The sequence below is a fragment of the Haematobia irritans genome, chromosome 4 (assembly GCF_050003625.1).
Source record: "Haematobia irritans isolate KBUSLIRL chromosome 4, ASM5000362v1, whole genome shotgun sequence".
NCBI classification, from domain to species: domain Eukaryota; kingdom Metazoa; phylum Arthropoda; class Insecta; order Diptera; family Muscidae; genus Haematobia; species Haematobia irritans.
Window position 1 is genome coordinate 183,454,114 of NC_134400.1, and position 14,055 is coordinate 183,468,168.

The 14,055-nt window shown below is 32.4% G+C and overlaps 1 protein-coding gene across 2 annotated transcripts in view; it reads right to left on the reverse strand.

Moving 5' to 3' along the window:
- Nucleotides 1-14,055, reverse strand: part of LOC142234000 (uncharacterized) — a 75,536-nt gene that overhangs the window by 22,848 nt on the left and 38,633 nt on the right. The window contains exons 1-3 of one of the 2 annotated variants that reach the window (XM_075305059.1): nt 10,143-10,293; nt 9,259-9,853; nt 4,559-4,686 (exon numbers count right to left, since the gene is read on the reverse strand). In XM_075305059.1, coding sequence (XP_075161174.1) covers nt 4,559-4,686; nt 9,259-9,657 — 527 coding nt within the window. In that variant the 5' untranslated portion in view covers nt 9,658-9,853; nt 10,143-10,293. Of the gene's footprint in view, nt 1-4,558; nt 4,687-9,258; nt 9,854-10,142; nt 10,294-14,055 lie in introns of those variants that run through there. The other variant, XM_075305060.1, reaches the window with a different exon arrangement.

Consider the following 14,055-nt stretch of genomic DNA (forward strand, 5'->3'; position numbering starts at 1 on the left):
TTTGAAGCGTTTTTATCTTAAACGTAATGTTTCAATATTGAGTTAATTTAAGGACAATTTCTTTAAATCAAAAAGTGTTTCTTTACTTTAAGAAAAATTAGCCTTAGTTCAAAGACATGCGACTTTAACGGAGGAACGCAAATTTACAAAATTTTTGTCATAAATTTAATGAAAAAAAATTTGAAGCAAAGATTATAAACTTTATTTTAATTATAAATTCATTATTTTGATATCACATAAATATTTTTTTTTTTTTTCAGTGAATAAACCGACCCTCAGATTTGGCTTGTGGAGCACTTTGGAGGAACAAAATTCATTTGACCACTTGAAATTTGGTACGTAGTGTAAGTATATTTTCTCTAACAATTATATATAGTCCTCATATAAACCGATCCCCAGATTTGATTTCCGGAGCTTATTGGAGAAAATTTCTTTCGATCCGGTTGAAATTTAGTTCTTAATTATTTATAAACTCCGATCAAAAAGACTTATATACACTGAAAAAAATATTGTCGTGAGGCCAAAGATTTCATGTCCTTAAAATACGAATGCGAATTTTGCTTAGCATAGAAGATGCATTTCTCTAATATAAAGTATTTTCCTTGTTCAAAAGTCGATAAACTTTTCAATGAAGTCGTATTATTAACAGATTCGATTTAAAATGGGTATCATAGGTTAGGTTAGGTTATGTGGCAGCCCGATGTATCAGGCTCACTTAGACTATTCAGTCCATTGTCATACCACATTGGTGAACTTCTCTCTTATCACTGAGTGCTGCCCGATTCCATGTTAAGCTCAATGACAAGGGACCTCCTTTTTATAGCCGAGTCCGAACGGCGTTCCACATTGCAGTGAAACCACTTAGAGAAGCTTTAAAACCCTCAGAAATGTCACCAGCATTACTGAGGTAGGAAACATTTTGGTGTTCAGTCGAAGCAGAAATCGAACCCACGACCTTGTGTATGCAAGGCGGGCATGCTAACCATTGCACCACGGTGGATCCCAAAATGGGTATCATAACATAACATGTTATGGCTAATGAAATTGTCTTTAAATTTGTTGTCTTTTTGCATCTTGACATGTTTTTCAACACTTTAATTTAAAGACTTTTACTTGAAACGTAGCCTAATTACTAATGGAAGTCGAGTGTGAATTTGGCAATTAAACTTATCGTTAAACGACTTTGATAGCACACGGATGAAAAAGACTGTTTTTCATATGTTTGGCTATAAACATTATATGTTTGGAACACAAATTTTTAAACACAATATTTTTGAGTGCAAGCATATAATGTTCATAAACTAGCATAACATGTTTGGGACATATATGTTAATATGTTAGAACATATTATGTTTGGGACATAAAATGTTTGTAAATATAATATGCTTGGATGCAAACATATATTAATTTAGAAATAGCCTATAAACATATATGTGTTTAGTAGCTTGGAGCGCTATTTAACAGGGAGCGATATTGAATTAAGTTGGTGGTTGTTGCTTGTTATTACAAAATTAACATTTTATGTTTCCTTGGGCAATTGATCAGCTACTTCTTTGATCCTTACAAACTGTGTGGTCCGCTGTTCGAATCCCCGTCCGGCAAAAGGTAAAATTATGTTTTTTTTTTTTTATCAGTGTATAATGTAACAGCAAATAATATCAGTTATTGCTGTTCTAAAAGAGAATACAGAAAAGTTTTATGTGCTGTTCGCACTATAATTATACTCGTACAAAATATATGTGTCTGAAGAATATCTTATATTGTGTCCAAAACGGAGAATGAAGCCGCCAAGTTGTGTCAATGTCGGCCCTACATGTGGAATTTATCTTGAAATATTGGAGGTCGACGTCTTATCATTTACTTTACAACTAGAGCTTTTTTGGAATCTTCTTTTATTTTATATATATTTTTGGTGGGAATTTTTATCGCAACATTTATTATATGCAAATATTATATTTGTACTAATATTTACATTTCACACACTTTCTCATATTGGTACGGAAAATATATCATTTAGAAAAAAAAACACTTAAATTTGCACAACATCCAGTGTATGTATAACATATTTCAAGGTTACTGGTGATCTATATTTATAAACGCATATAGGCATTTATAGCTGTGACCAGATAGATGCTGACAGCTGCTTTATGCCTGTAATGAACTTGAATTGAAAGAAATTTCTAGACGAGAAATACATTCCAAATACTAATTAGGCGACATAGTATTTTTTTTTGTCAAAATATCTTATTTATACAAGTAAGTAGCCTAATTAGTGTGTGTTGTCGTTTTCTCTGAAATGAACAGCGATTTTTTCCTTGTTCAAAAAGTTAGAACTGGTCTTTTGTGTGGTTTTGTACTACTTCACTGAAATGTACACTAAAAAAAAAAGTTTACTTGGATCCAAAGATTTTGACCTTCTCTTAAGGATTTTAGTGTTGATTCCGAGCCAAGGATGCGGCTGCTTTAAAATAACGACTCTTTTTAGCGACCTATCTGGCCTTAAATCTAGGATCAATAAAATTAGAATTAGGATTCATTTATCGAATTTTCATTTTCTTTTCGCGGTATGTTAATAAATCTATTCACGTACAAGCAAATGCCAGTTTAAAAATCCAAATTATAGCGGATACCTCAATGCAAACATGTTTTCTTAATTCCAAAAAAAAAAAACTTTAAACCAAAGATGCTAAATCCACAAAATAAGTATTAGCCTATATTTGAAGCTTTTTTATCTTAAATCTAAAGATTCAATATTTCAGTTAATTTAAAGACGATTTCTTTAAATGAAAAAGGCGTTTCTTTATTTTAAGGAAAATTTTCCTTAGTTAAATTTAGTAAATTTACAAAATTTGTGTCCTAAATTTAATGAAAAAAATTTTTGGAATAAAGATTATAAACTTTGCTTTAATTAAAATGTCATTATTTTAAAGAAATTTGTCCTTAATATTTTGTAAATTGCGCATCCTAAAACTTAGGTTGCATAATCTTTAATATCACGTAAATATTTTTTTCAGTGTAATACGCGGAAAATATTATTCTAAATCGAATTGATTTATGAAGAAAAGGGGGGTTCAATGAATATTCAACTTCAATTCTAATTATATGATTTTGAGGTTTACAGATGAAAATCAAAAATTTTTACCGTTCTTTTCTTACACTGAAAAAATGCACGTGATATTAAAGATTATGCAATCTACATTTTAGGATGCGTAGTTTGCACAATCTTAAGACCAATTTTCTTTAAAATAATGAATTTTTAATCAAAAGAAAATTTTGGAAAATTTGTCTTTGAACTAAGGCAATTTTTCCTTAACGTAAGGAAAAACATTTTTGATTCAAAAAAATCGTTTTTAAATTATCCGAAATATTGAATATTTAGATTTAAGATGAAAACGCTTAAAATATAGGATAAGACTTATTTTGACGATTTTTTATCTTTTGTTTAAAGTTCTTTTTTTGGAATTATGTATTTGATGTATCCGTTATAGTTTGAAATTTTAAACATACAATTGTTTGTACGTGAATAGTTTTAATAATATATCGCAAAAGAAGAATTAAAATTCGATAAACGAGATCTGTATCCTAAGTTTAATTTTGTTGATCCTATGATTAAAGCTACTTAGGTCCCTAAAAATGTCTTTATTTTAAAATAGCCGCCTCTTTGGCTCGGAATTAATACTAAAATCCTTAAGGGAAGATCAAAATCTTTGGATCCAAGTAAACTGTTTTTGATTGTAGGTTTTGCAAAGTATACTCATAATTTATTGTTATTTTCCACTACACTCATAGAAAAAGTAATAACATCGGTCGGTGTCTTCTGTTATATTTACACGTCAAGGTCTAGCGAGTAATAAATTGTAAAATTTTTACCAAAAATAGTTTTTTCTGCAAACATTTTGTCATACATCATAACATAATTTTATAAATATTCACATTTTTGGGCAAATTATTACTTTTATTACGATAATCACTAGTTAAACTTTTTTGTTTGTTTCAACGAGTTTAAATAATAGCACAAAGTGAGGCTGTTTTCCCTTTTTCAACTGACTTTTTTGCTGTTTCTATTAACAAATTTCTTTGGGTGTAGTTAAACACGAACTTAATACCAGATTTAAGACATTTCATTCCTAGAAAATAGAATTGCTTTTAATGGGTGTTGGCGCTAACTTCCATCACGTATTTTCTTCTTAGCTCAAAGCAAATACTTTTTACTCAAGCAAATGTCATTGCAATTAATGAGCTAGTAATGGATTCATTTTATTTCATATTCTTATTGCAAAATCATTTAATTTCATCGAAATCCTTTGGATTTCTTTGCATTTTGTATTTGTAATATCTTGGACTTCTTCCAAAAATTTGACTACTAAACTTTTACACAAGAGATAATGACATCAATTTTTTGCCAACATGTATGACGTGTTTAATTTAAAATAAGAAAAAAAAACGAAAACGATTTGGCTAACTTATTTTTCGCAAGTTTGATCGATAACTTAATTTAGATTATTCGCTTGAAGAAAAAATTTAATTCTAGAGTCTGTGTGTATATATATTTACTTACAATGCTTTGGCATATAAATCATGGGGTATAGAAGCCATAACACCAGCGCCATCGCCGGTGTCATTGTCACAGGCGCAAGCACCGCGATGATTCATCCGTTCTGACAAGGTCTGGGCATCACGAAGAATCTGTAAAATGTTTGGAGATATAAATGGATTTTAAATTTAGTTATTAGTTTATAAGGATTGTACACAAATACTAAAATGTTAAAATACACCCAAAGAAAGTTGTGTGTTAGTATGCCTCCATCCTAAGGCATGACACTGTGCAGTGCATCCAAATATAGCTCTGAAGCATCAAAAAGCAGACAGATCGGCCGAGCCGAATCTTAAATACACACAGAGCATAAATAGATTAGAAATCGGTTATACACACAAATAAGGAATATGATCATTTTCTCTAAACATGTTACAAGAGCAAAATGTTATTTTTGGACGGTAAACATGAATATTGGTACATTTATTTTAAAAACTAAAGAGCCTATACTGACATCACGTACCAAATTTCAACCGAATCGGATGAAATTTGTTCATACAGGAGGGTCCGGAAGACAAATTACGGGATCTATTTATATGGGACCAATATGTAATAATGCATGAATATTAGAGAGTATGTACTTACATCATATACCAACTTTCAAAGGGATAGTATAAAATGTGTTCCTCCGAAAATCAGATGATAGGTTTATATGGGGCTGTATATAATTATATATTGTTAGAAATCGGGACGAACTTTTGCTCCTCCAAGAGGTTCCGTATATCAAATCTGGGGATCGGATTATATGAAGGCTATACCTAAAGGCCCATTTGCATAACCATCAGACCCACATCAATAGCAACTAATTGTGATAAGAAGCTATCGTTCTTTCGTTCATTAGCGTGATTTCAACAAACGGATTGACGGATATAGCTAGATCGATTCACAATTTCACCACGACCCCCCATTCAAACACTAAAAAAAAAACAGTGAACCCACAAGGAAAACAAATTTAAATTAATTTTGGAAAATTTTAACTGAACTGTATTACAAACGCGGATATAGGAAAAATTGGTAAATATTTTTCGACAAATTCAAGAAAATTTATTAGGCATAACTAATTTTTTCATTTGTTATAAAAAAATTTAATTTGGAGGAAAAAAAATGGAAGATTATGCAACCTAATTTTTAGGATACCCAATTTACATAATATTACGCACAATTTTCTTTAAAATAAAGAAATTTTAATTGAAAGAATGTTCATAATCTTTGACTTAAGAATTTTTTCTTTATACTTAGTACAAGATTTTTTTTTTAAATTTCCATCCCTCCGTTAATGTCGTGTCTTAAATACCCACCACCATGAACCAAATATTAGGGTTTCCTTTGAAATTTCAGGAGGGCTTGAGGACACTTCCCGAAGATAAATTTAAAGATTTCACCTATGAGGACTATATCAGATTCTGGATTTATAAGAACCATTTTTGTTTGAGTTTTAGAGGAATCATTAACATCTCTTGTAAATGTGCAAGAAAATTATAAAATAACGTCTTGATTTGAAATCTTAAATCTGTAGAAGTAAAATCTGGAAGTTTTACATTGAGTTTCAAACAATTTTCATGATCAGTGCGCCTTCTACACCCTCAAGAAGTGAAGTCGGTCTATATGGAGGCATTATCAAATGGACCGATAAAAACTTAATCCGATACACGTTTTTGTGAGCCTAAAATACCAGAATATTTACAATTTCAGGCAAATCGGATAAAAACTACGGTTTCTAGAAACCCAAGGAGTTAAATCGGGAGATCGTTCTTATGGGGGCTATACTAAAATATGGACCGATACTCACCGTTTTCGGCACACCTCTTTTTGACCCGAAAATACCTCTAGATTTCCAATTTCAGGCAAATAGGATAAAAATGTAGGATTCTAAAAGACCAAGAAGTAAAATCGGGAAATCGGTCTATATGGGGGCTATACCAAAATATAGACCGATACTCACCATTTTCGGCACACCTCTTTATGGTCATAAAATACATCTAGGTTTCAAATTTTAGGCAAATTGGATAAAAACTACGATTTCTATAAGCCCAAGACCCCAAATCGGGAGGTCGGTTTATATGGGGACTATATCAAAACCTGGACCTATATAGCCCATCTTCGAACTTAACCTGCCTGCAGACAAAAGACGGGTTTGTGCAAAATTTCAGCACGATTGCTTCATTATTGAAGACTGTAGCGTGATTACAACAGACAGACGGACATCGTTATATCGTCTTAGAATCTCTCCCTGATCAAGAATATATATACTTTATATAGTCGGAAATCGATATTTCGATGTGTTACAAACGGAATGACAAACTTATTATACCCCCGTCACCATTCTATGGTGGTGGGTATAAAAATTGGCTTAAACTAATTTTGAGGATTTTGAATTTTTGGCTTAAGATTTTTATACCCACCACCATAGAATGGTGACGGGGGTACAATAAGTTTGTCATTCCATCGAAATATCGATTTCCGACTATATAAAGTATATATATTCTTGATCAGGGAGAAATTCTAAGACGATATAAGCATGTCCGCCTGTCTGTCTGTCTGTCTGTCTGTTGTAATCACGCTACAGCCTTCAATAATGGCGATATTGTCTACATCGGTCCAAGTTTTAATATAGTTCCCATATAAACCGACCTCCCGATTTGGGATCTTGGGCTTATAAAAACTTTAGTTTTTATCCAATTTGCCTGATATCGGAAATCTAGAGGTATTTTAGGACCATCAAAAAGTGTACCGAAAATGGTGCCGTCCACGTTTTGGTATAGCGCCCATATGCACCGATTTCCCGATTTTGCTTCTTGGGCGTCTAGAAAGTGTATTTTCTATCCGATTTGCATGAAATCGAAAATCTAGAGGTATTCTAGACCATAAAGAGGTGTGCCGAAAATGGGGTGTATCGGTCCATGTTTTGATATAGCCCCCATATAGACTGATCTCCCGATTTTACTTCTTGGGCTTCTATAATCCGTAGTTTTAATCCAATTTACCTGAAATTTGAAATCCATAGGTATTCTAGGACCCTAGAGACGTGTACCGAAAATGGTGAGTACCGGTTCATGTTGTGATATAGCCACCATATGGACCGATCTCCCGATTTTACTTCTTGGTCTTCTAGAATCCGTAATTTTTACCCAATTTGCCTCAAATCGGAAATCTAGAGATATTCTAGGACCTTAAAGAGATGTGGCGAAAACGGAGTTTCATCGGTCCATGTTTTGATATAGCCCCCATTACACCGAACTCCCGATTTAACTCCTAGTTTTTAGTTTTTATCCGATTTGCCACGAATTGAAAATATACTGGCATTTTAGACCCATAACAAAGTGTATATGATTTAGTTTTATCGGTCCATTTGGTAAGGCCTCCATATAGACCGATTTCACTTATTGAGGGTATAGTAGGCGCACTGATCATGAAAATTGCTTGAAACTGAATGCGAAATTTCCAGATTTTACTTCTCGTAGTCATTTAAATAATTGGGATGAAAATTCACAGATTTTAGATTTCATATCAAGGCGTTATTTCATCATTTTCTTGCACTTACAAGAGATTTTTTGATTCCTCTAAAACTCAAATAAAGAATGGTTCTTATAAATTCAGAATCTGATCTAGTCTTCATAGGTAAAATCTTTACATTTATCTGTGGGAAGCGTACTGGTTGAACTGATCTGCTTGGGAAAATATCTGTCATGAAACCCCCTGAAAATTTCAAAAGAAACTATTATATTTGATTCATGGTGTTGGGTATTTAAGATTCGGCCCGGACGAACTTGCTACTGTATATATTTGTTTTAATTTAAGAAAACATTTGTTGTTTTGATATATGCCCAGCAAAAAAATTTGGAAGTTCTTCCAAAGGCACAACTTTAAAAGCACTTCAAGAAGATGCACTCCCAATGATTTTCTTTATTTTAACTACCCAGGAAGTTCTCTTAATTCAGTTTTTTATAACTTGGTACAAATCATTTAAATTTTGTCGAAACAATGCTAAATTCAATTTGAAAAAATTGTGAATTTTTGAAAATATTTGAAGTCAAACGTTTCCGACAAGCGTTAGAATCCATTAAAAATTATAAAAAATTATAAAAATTATTTATTTGACAAAATATCACAGAATTTTTTAATTTACATCCAAAACATCGAATTCGGATCACACCTAAAGAAGTGATGTAAGTTTGGTGCAACGGCTGTTAAAATGGAGGACTTCCGTCCTATGACAAGCCCATGTTAAATTCATCGCTTCTGCGTCAATTTTGAACCACTTCCGGATCCAAAAAGAACATTTTCATTACTTTTTTGGAGACGCTTTTTTGCTGGGTATATAACTGTTATAATATGGATTTTACGACGATTTGGATAAGCGACGATTCGATAAATGAGATCTGTATACTAATTTTCAATTTAAAGAGCCTAGATTTGAGTATTGATAGCTTCAAAAGGTGTTTTTCTTTCTAAAGAACCATCGTCTTTGGCTCGGAATCAATCCTATTATTCTTCAGGGAAGGTCAAAATCTTTGAAATCTTTGAAGTGAAGAAACTTTGTTTTGAGTGTGTGTCGAATTAATGAAATTGGGGGACGGATTATTTTCGTGACTACAAATTTCTTTGAGTAATATTTTTGTCCTATGCTAGGGGAAACATAAATATAATGTACAATTTTCACTTACCTTGTGAGAGCGTTTGCCATCGATGGCCACAATGAAGCCAACGCCACAGGCTTCATGCTCATTCTGTGGATCATAGAGTCCTTGTTTTCCCGGAGCTTCCCATGGCATTTGTTGTTTTTGTTGTTTGCTAGCCGTAGATGAAACATCGTTACTATCGAGATCACAAACGTTATCTGTCTTTACTTCTTCACAAATCCGGACACCACCACCGTTCAATGACACTTCTTCAGAATTTTCTTCTTCAACGGAGGCAACGTTCTCAATGGATGTGCTGGAGAAAAGTTCTTCATTAGATTCACTAGAATAATTTGAATTGGTGTTGTTCGAGGTGTTATCGTTGGAATTATCAACAAATTCACATCCTGATTCAATTGTATTGTCAGCAATTATTGGGGCCATTATATGCTTTTCAAGAAACTTTTTTTTCAAATCTTTTCTTTTTGATTCTAATTAGATTTTTTATTTTTGTATTGTTGTATTTCTTTTAGTTTTTAGTCTTGGAATTCACTATGATAAGTTTAAAACTTTTGTTTGCAATTTTTTATACACTTTCAATTTCTTTGAAATTGATTCTTCAATATTTTATTGTGTATCTCTAAAGTAGGAGAAAATTTTTAAAAATAAATATCAATTAATTTTCAAATCACTATTAAAAAGATTTTTTTCTTCAAAATGCCTTTTTTCCAACTGCGTTATTAATTATTTCAATATTTTTGTTGTTTTAATAATTTTTAAATTTCCAAGAAATGACACAAATATTTTTTTTTTTTATTTTTTGGAAATTTGCATTCCATTAGATATTATATATAACTTTCTTAAATAGAGCACTTCAGTGAAATATATTTTCAACACTTTCTACACAAAAAGTATTTGTATTTCTTTACATGTCTTTCTGTTGTTGTTATTTTTGCGTTTTATTTGTATTTAAACGTAACGTTTGATTGTTTTTGTGTAAACCGTTGTACGTCCGACTTTGACAAGTGAATTCCGTTGAATGAGTGAATTTTCTTCTCAAGAACTCGTGTATACCCCAAAAGCGTACTGGTCGTCGTTAGTCAGTTTTGAGCGATCGCACCGCTATTTCATATTTGTTGTAAATGTCTCTGTCCCCTGGCCTACGATTGCGAGGAGCAAGTGCGAAATAATTTTTATTTGTCTGTGGTTTGCTTCAGAATTTTTTTTGTGTTGTTGCCATAAAAATGCGCCTTTGCAATGGACTCAAACATTGAATTGACGGGACGTCTTCACAGTGTTTTGCAACCACATACAATTTCGAATAATAATCATTCACTAATAACACTGGCCAACAGTCGTTTTGTGAATTGGTTCTAGCATAATTTTTCTCATTGATTTTGACCTACTAAACACGAAAATGAGTTTTAAAAAATTTTCTGTCGATTGGTTTTCGAGATACAAATTTTTGAACTTTTTTTTTTAATTTTTGGAGGTACACTTACAATTTTCAGCATATCTTTCGTCTTCTTTGACCTATTTGATCCTAGTGCTACTCAAATTTGTAAAAATTTCAGCTATACGTAAAAAATTGCTGTTAGCATCGTGTTTTACATTTTATATGAATTTTTATATGGTTTTTTCTGCCACATTTTTACTAAGAAACGCCGTTTTTAACCTTTTTAAGCCGCCAACATCCAAACTACTTACCCGATTTGAAAATTTTCTCAGAATGAGTTGTAGACGGCTTAATTTTCATTAATTTGAGTAGCACTAGGATCAAATAGGTCAAAGAAGACGAAAGATATGCTCAAAATTGTAAGTGTACCTCCAAAAATTAAAAAAAAAAAAGTTCAAAAATTTGTATCTCGAAAACCAATCGACAGAAAATTTTTTGAAACTCATTTTCGTGTTTAGTAAGTCAAAATCAATGAGAAAAATTATGCTAGAACCAATTCACAGAGAAAATTTCGTTATTTGTGACCTAGTGTAATCATTAGTGTTGGTGGACAATTTTCCCAGATGCGGGGTTGCTATAATTATAAAAGTTAGGTTGAAACTTCAACACACTGAAAAATAGCATGCGCGGTTCCAAAGATTTTGTCTTTACCCTAATGATTTTGGTATTGATTCCGAGCCAAAGAATCGGAGAATTCAAGTAAGGATACTTTTAAGACGGAATTCTCTTTTAATTTTTGGTTTTGCGTACTTGATTCTAGGAAACAAAATTTAAGTTTTCGTGTTTTCAAGTTGTTTTCTTCATATGCTATCAACGTCTTTTACAAGCGTGTTAACAACAACATAAATTTTCAAACGCAGACTCGACTTCCAGTAGAAATTATGCTATTTTTCAAGTAAAACAAGTAAATACGGCCGTAAGTTCGGCCAGGCCGAATCTTATGTACCCTCCACCATGGATTGCGTAGAAACTTCTACGTAAGACTGTCATCCACAATCGAATTACTTGGGTTGTGGTATCTTAAAACTTCTTAACATTGTTTCCTAAATTGTGAGTTAGTCCATACGTGGTATATATTAGACAAAAAAGGTATGTATAGGTAAGTCTACAAATAATTACGAATCGATATGGACTTTTGCACGGTAGGTAGAGAGCCAGAATTGAAATATGGGGGTCGCTTATGTGGGGGCTAAAGACAATTATGAACTTGATATTGACCAATTTTTGTGTGATTGGGGATCGATTTATCTGAGGGCTATATATAACTATAGACCGATATGGACTTAGTTAGGCATGGTTGTTAACGGCCATATACTAGCACAATGTACCAAATTTCAACTGACTCGGATGAAATTTGCTCCTCCAAGTGGCTCCAAAACCAAATATCGGCATCGGTTTATATGGGGCCTATATATGATTATGGACTGATATGGACCACTTTTGGCATCATATACTACAACAACGTACCAAATTTCAACCAGATCGGATGAATTTTGCTTCTCCAAAAGGCACCGGAGGTCAAATCTGTGGATCGGTTTATATGGGTGCTATATATAATTGTGGACTGATATGAACCAATTCCTGCATGGTTGTTGGATACCATATACTAACATCACGTACCAAATTTCAACCGAATCGGATGAATTTTGCTCTTCCAAGGGGCTCCGGAGGTCAAATCTGGGGATCGGTTTATATGGGCGCTATATATAATAATGGACCGATTACGACCAATTTTTGTATTGGCGTTTGAGGCCATATATTAACACCACGTACCAAATTTCAACTGAATCAGATGAATTTTGGTCTTCCAAGAGGCTCCGGAGGTCAAATCTGGTGATCGGTTTGTATAGGGGCTATATATAATTATGGACCGATGTGGACCAATTTTTGCATGGTCATTAGAGACCATATACTAACACCATGTACCAAATTTCAGCTGGATCGGATGAAATTTGCTTCTCTTAGAGGCTCCGCAAGCCAAATCTGGGGATCGGTTTATATGGGGGCTATACGTAAAAGTGGATCGATATGGCCCATTTGCAATACCATCCGACCTACATCAATAACAACTACTTGTACCAAGTTTCAAGTCGATAGCTTGTTTCGTTTGGAAGTTAGCGTGATTTCAACAGACGGACGGACATGCTCAGATCGACTCAGAATTTCACCACGACCCAGAATATATATACTTTATGGGGTCTTAGAGCAATATTTCGATGTGTTACAAACGGAATGATAAAGTTAATATACCCCCATCCTATGGTGGAGGGCTTTAACACTTATTTGCTTTGTAGTCAAGATGCAAAAAGGCAACAAATTTAAAGACAATTTCATTAATTTTAAAGAATTTTTCTGAATTATTATAGTCATGTTGACCTTAGTCCAAAAACATTCTCTTTTATGTTATGATACAAATTTTCAATGAAAAGTTTATCGACTTTTGGAGAGGGAAAAAAACTTTATATCAGAGAAAAATTAAAAATTAATAGACTGAAGTTATAGGTTTAATTAATGTTTTATTTTATAAAAATCAATAAAAAATCAAACTTGAACATTACTAGACAATTAATTTAGAAAAAGGCAACTAAAAGTTGTTCCACATTTTTTTTCTGCAAAAAATATTAAAACACATTTTTTTTCTTCTAGTACCTTTCACTTTGAATAAGTTGCAATTTTGTCCACCTTTTACAATTTCAATACCTACAAATATAAACAAAAAAATCCTAAACCAATTTTTTTCACAAAAGGTTAGCGTCACTGAATATTACCTCATAATTGAAGATACCAAAATGAAGTCGAATGAAGGGGTTGTTATTCCGCTGGTGTTTTCTTTTTTATAAACCAATTTTCAAAAAACGAACTAATTTCAAATAACAAATATTTTATATATATTTGAATTGTTTTTTATTATATTATTTTAAAATATTCTTTTTTAACAATCTCTCCGTATACCATAACAACGCGATTCCAACTAAAAAAACAACCCACGCGCAAACACATCGAAGACAGGTATCGATTACAGGTAGATAAAATAAATGTAGGAAATTTTCCTATATTCTAACAAGTGTGTTTCCTTAAGTTTTGAAAGGATTGAATACTTCTTAGTACGAATGAACTAAAATATTTTCCTATGCCAAGTGTTATTCGTATGCATGATAAGCTTTCTACAATAAAGGAAGTCAGAATTATCATTTTATAAGAAATCTTTCTAAATTTGAGGAAACTTGGTTTTAGTTCGGTTTTTGTTTATTTTTACGATTGCTTTGTTATCAGTGAATAAATTTTTCTTTTTCAGTAGTAAGTTCTTATACCCAGCGAAGAAAACAGTATTAGTAAAATGCCATGCCTTATTCTAGTTAATGAACTATTCCTAACTGCTTTCAGTT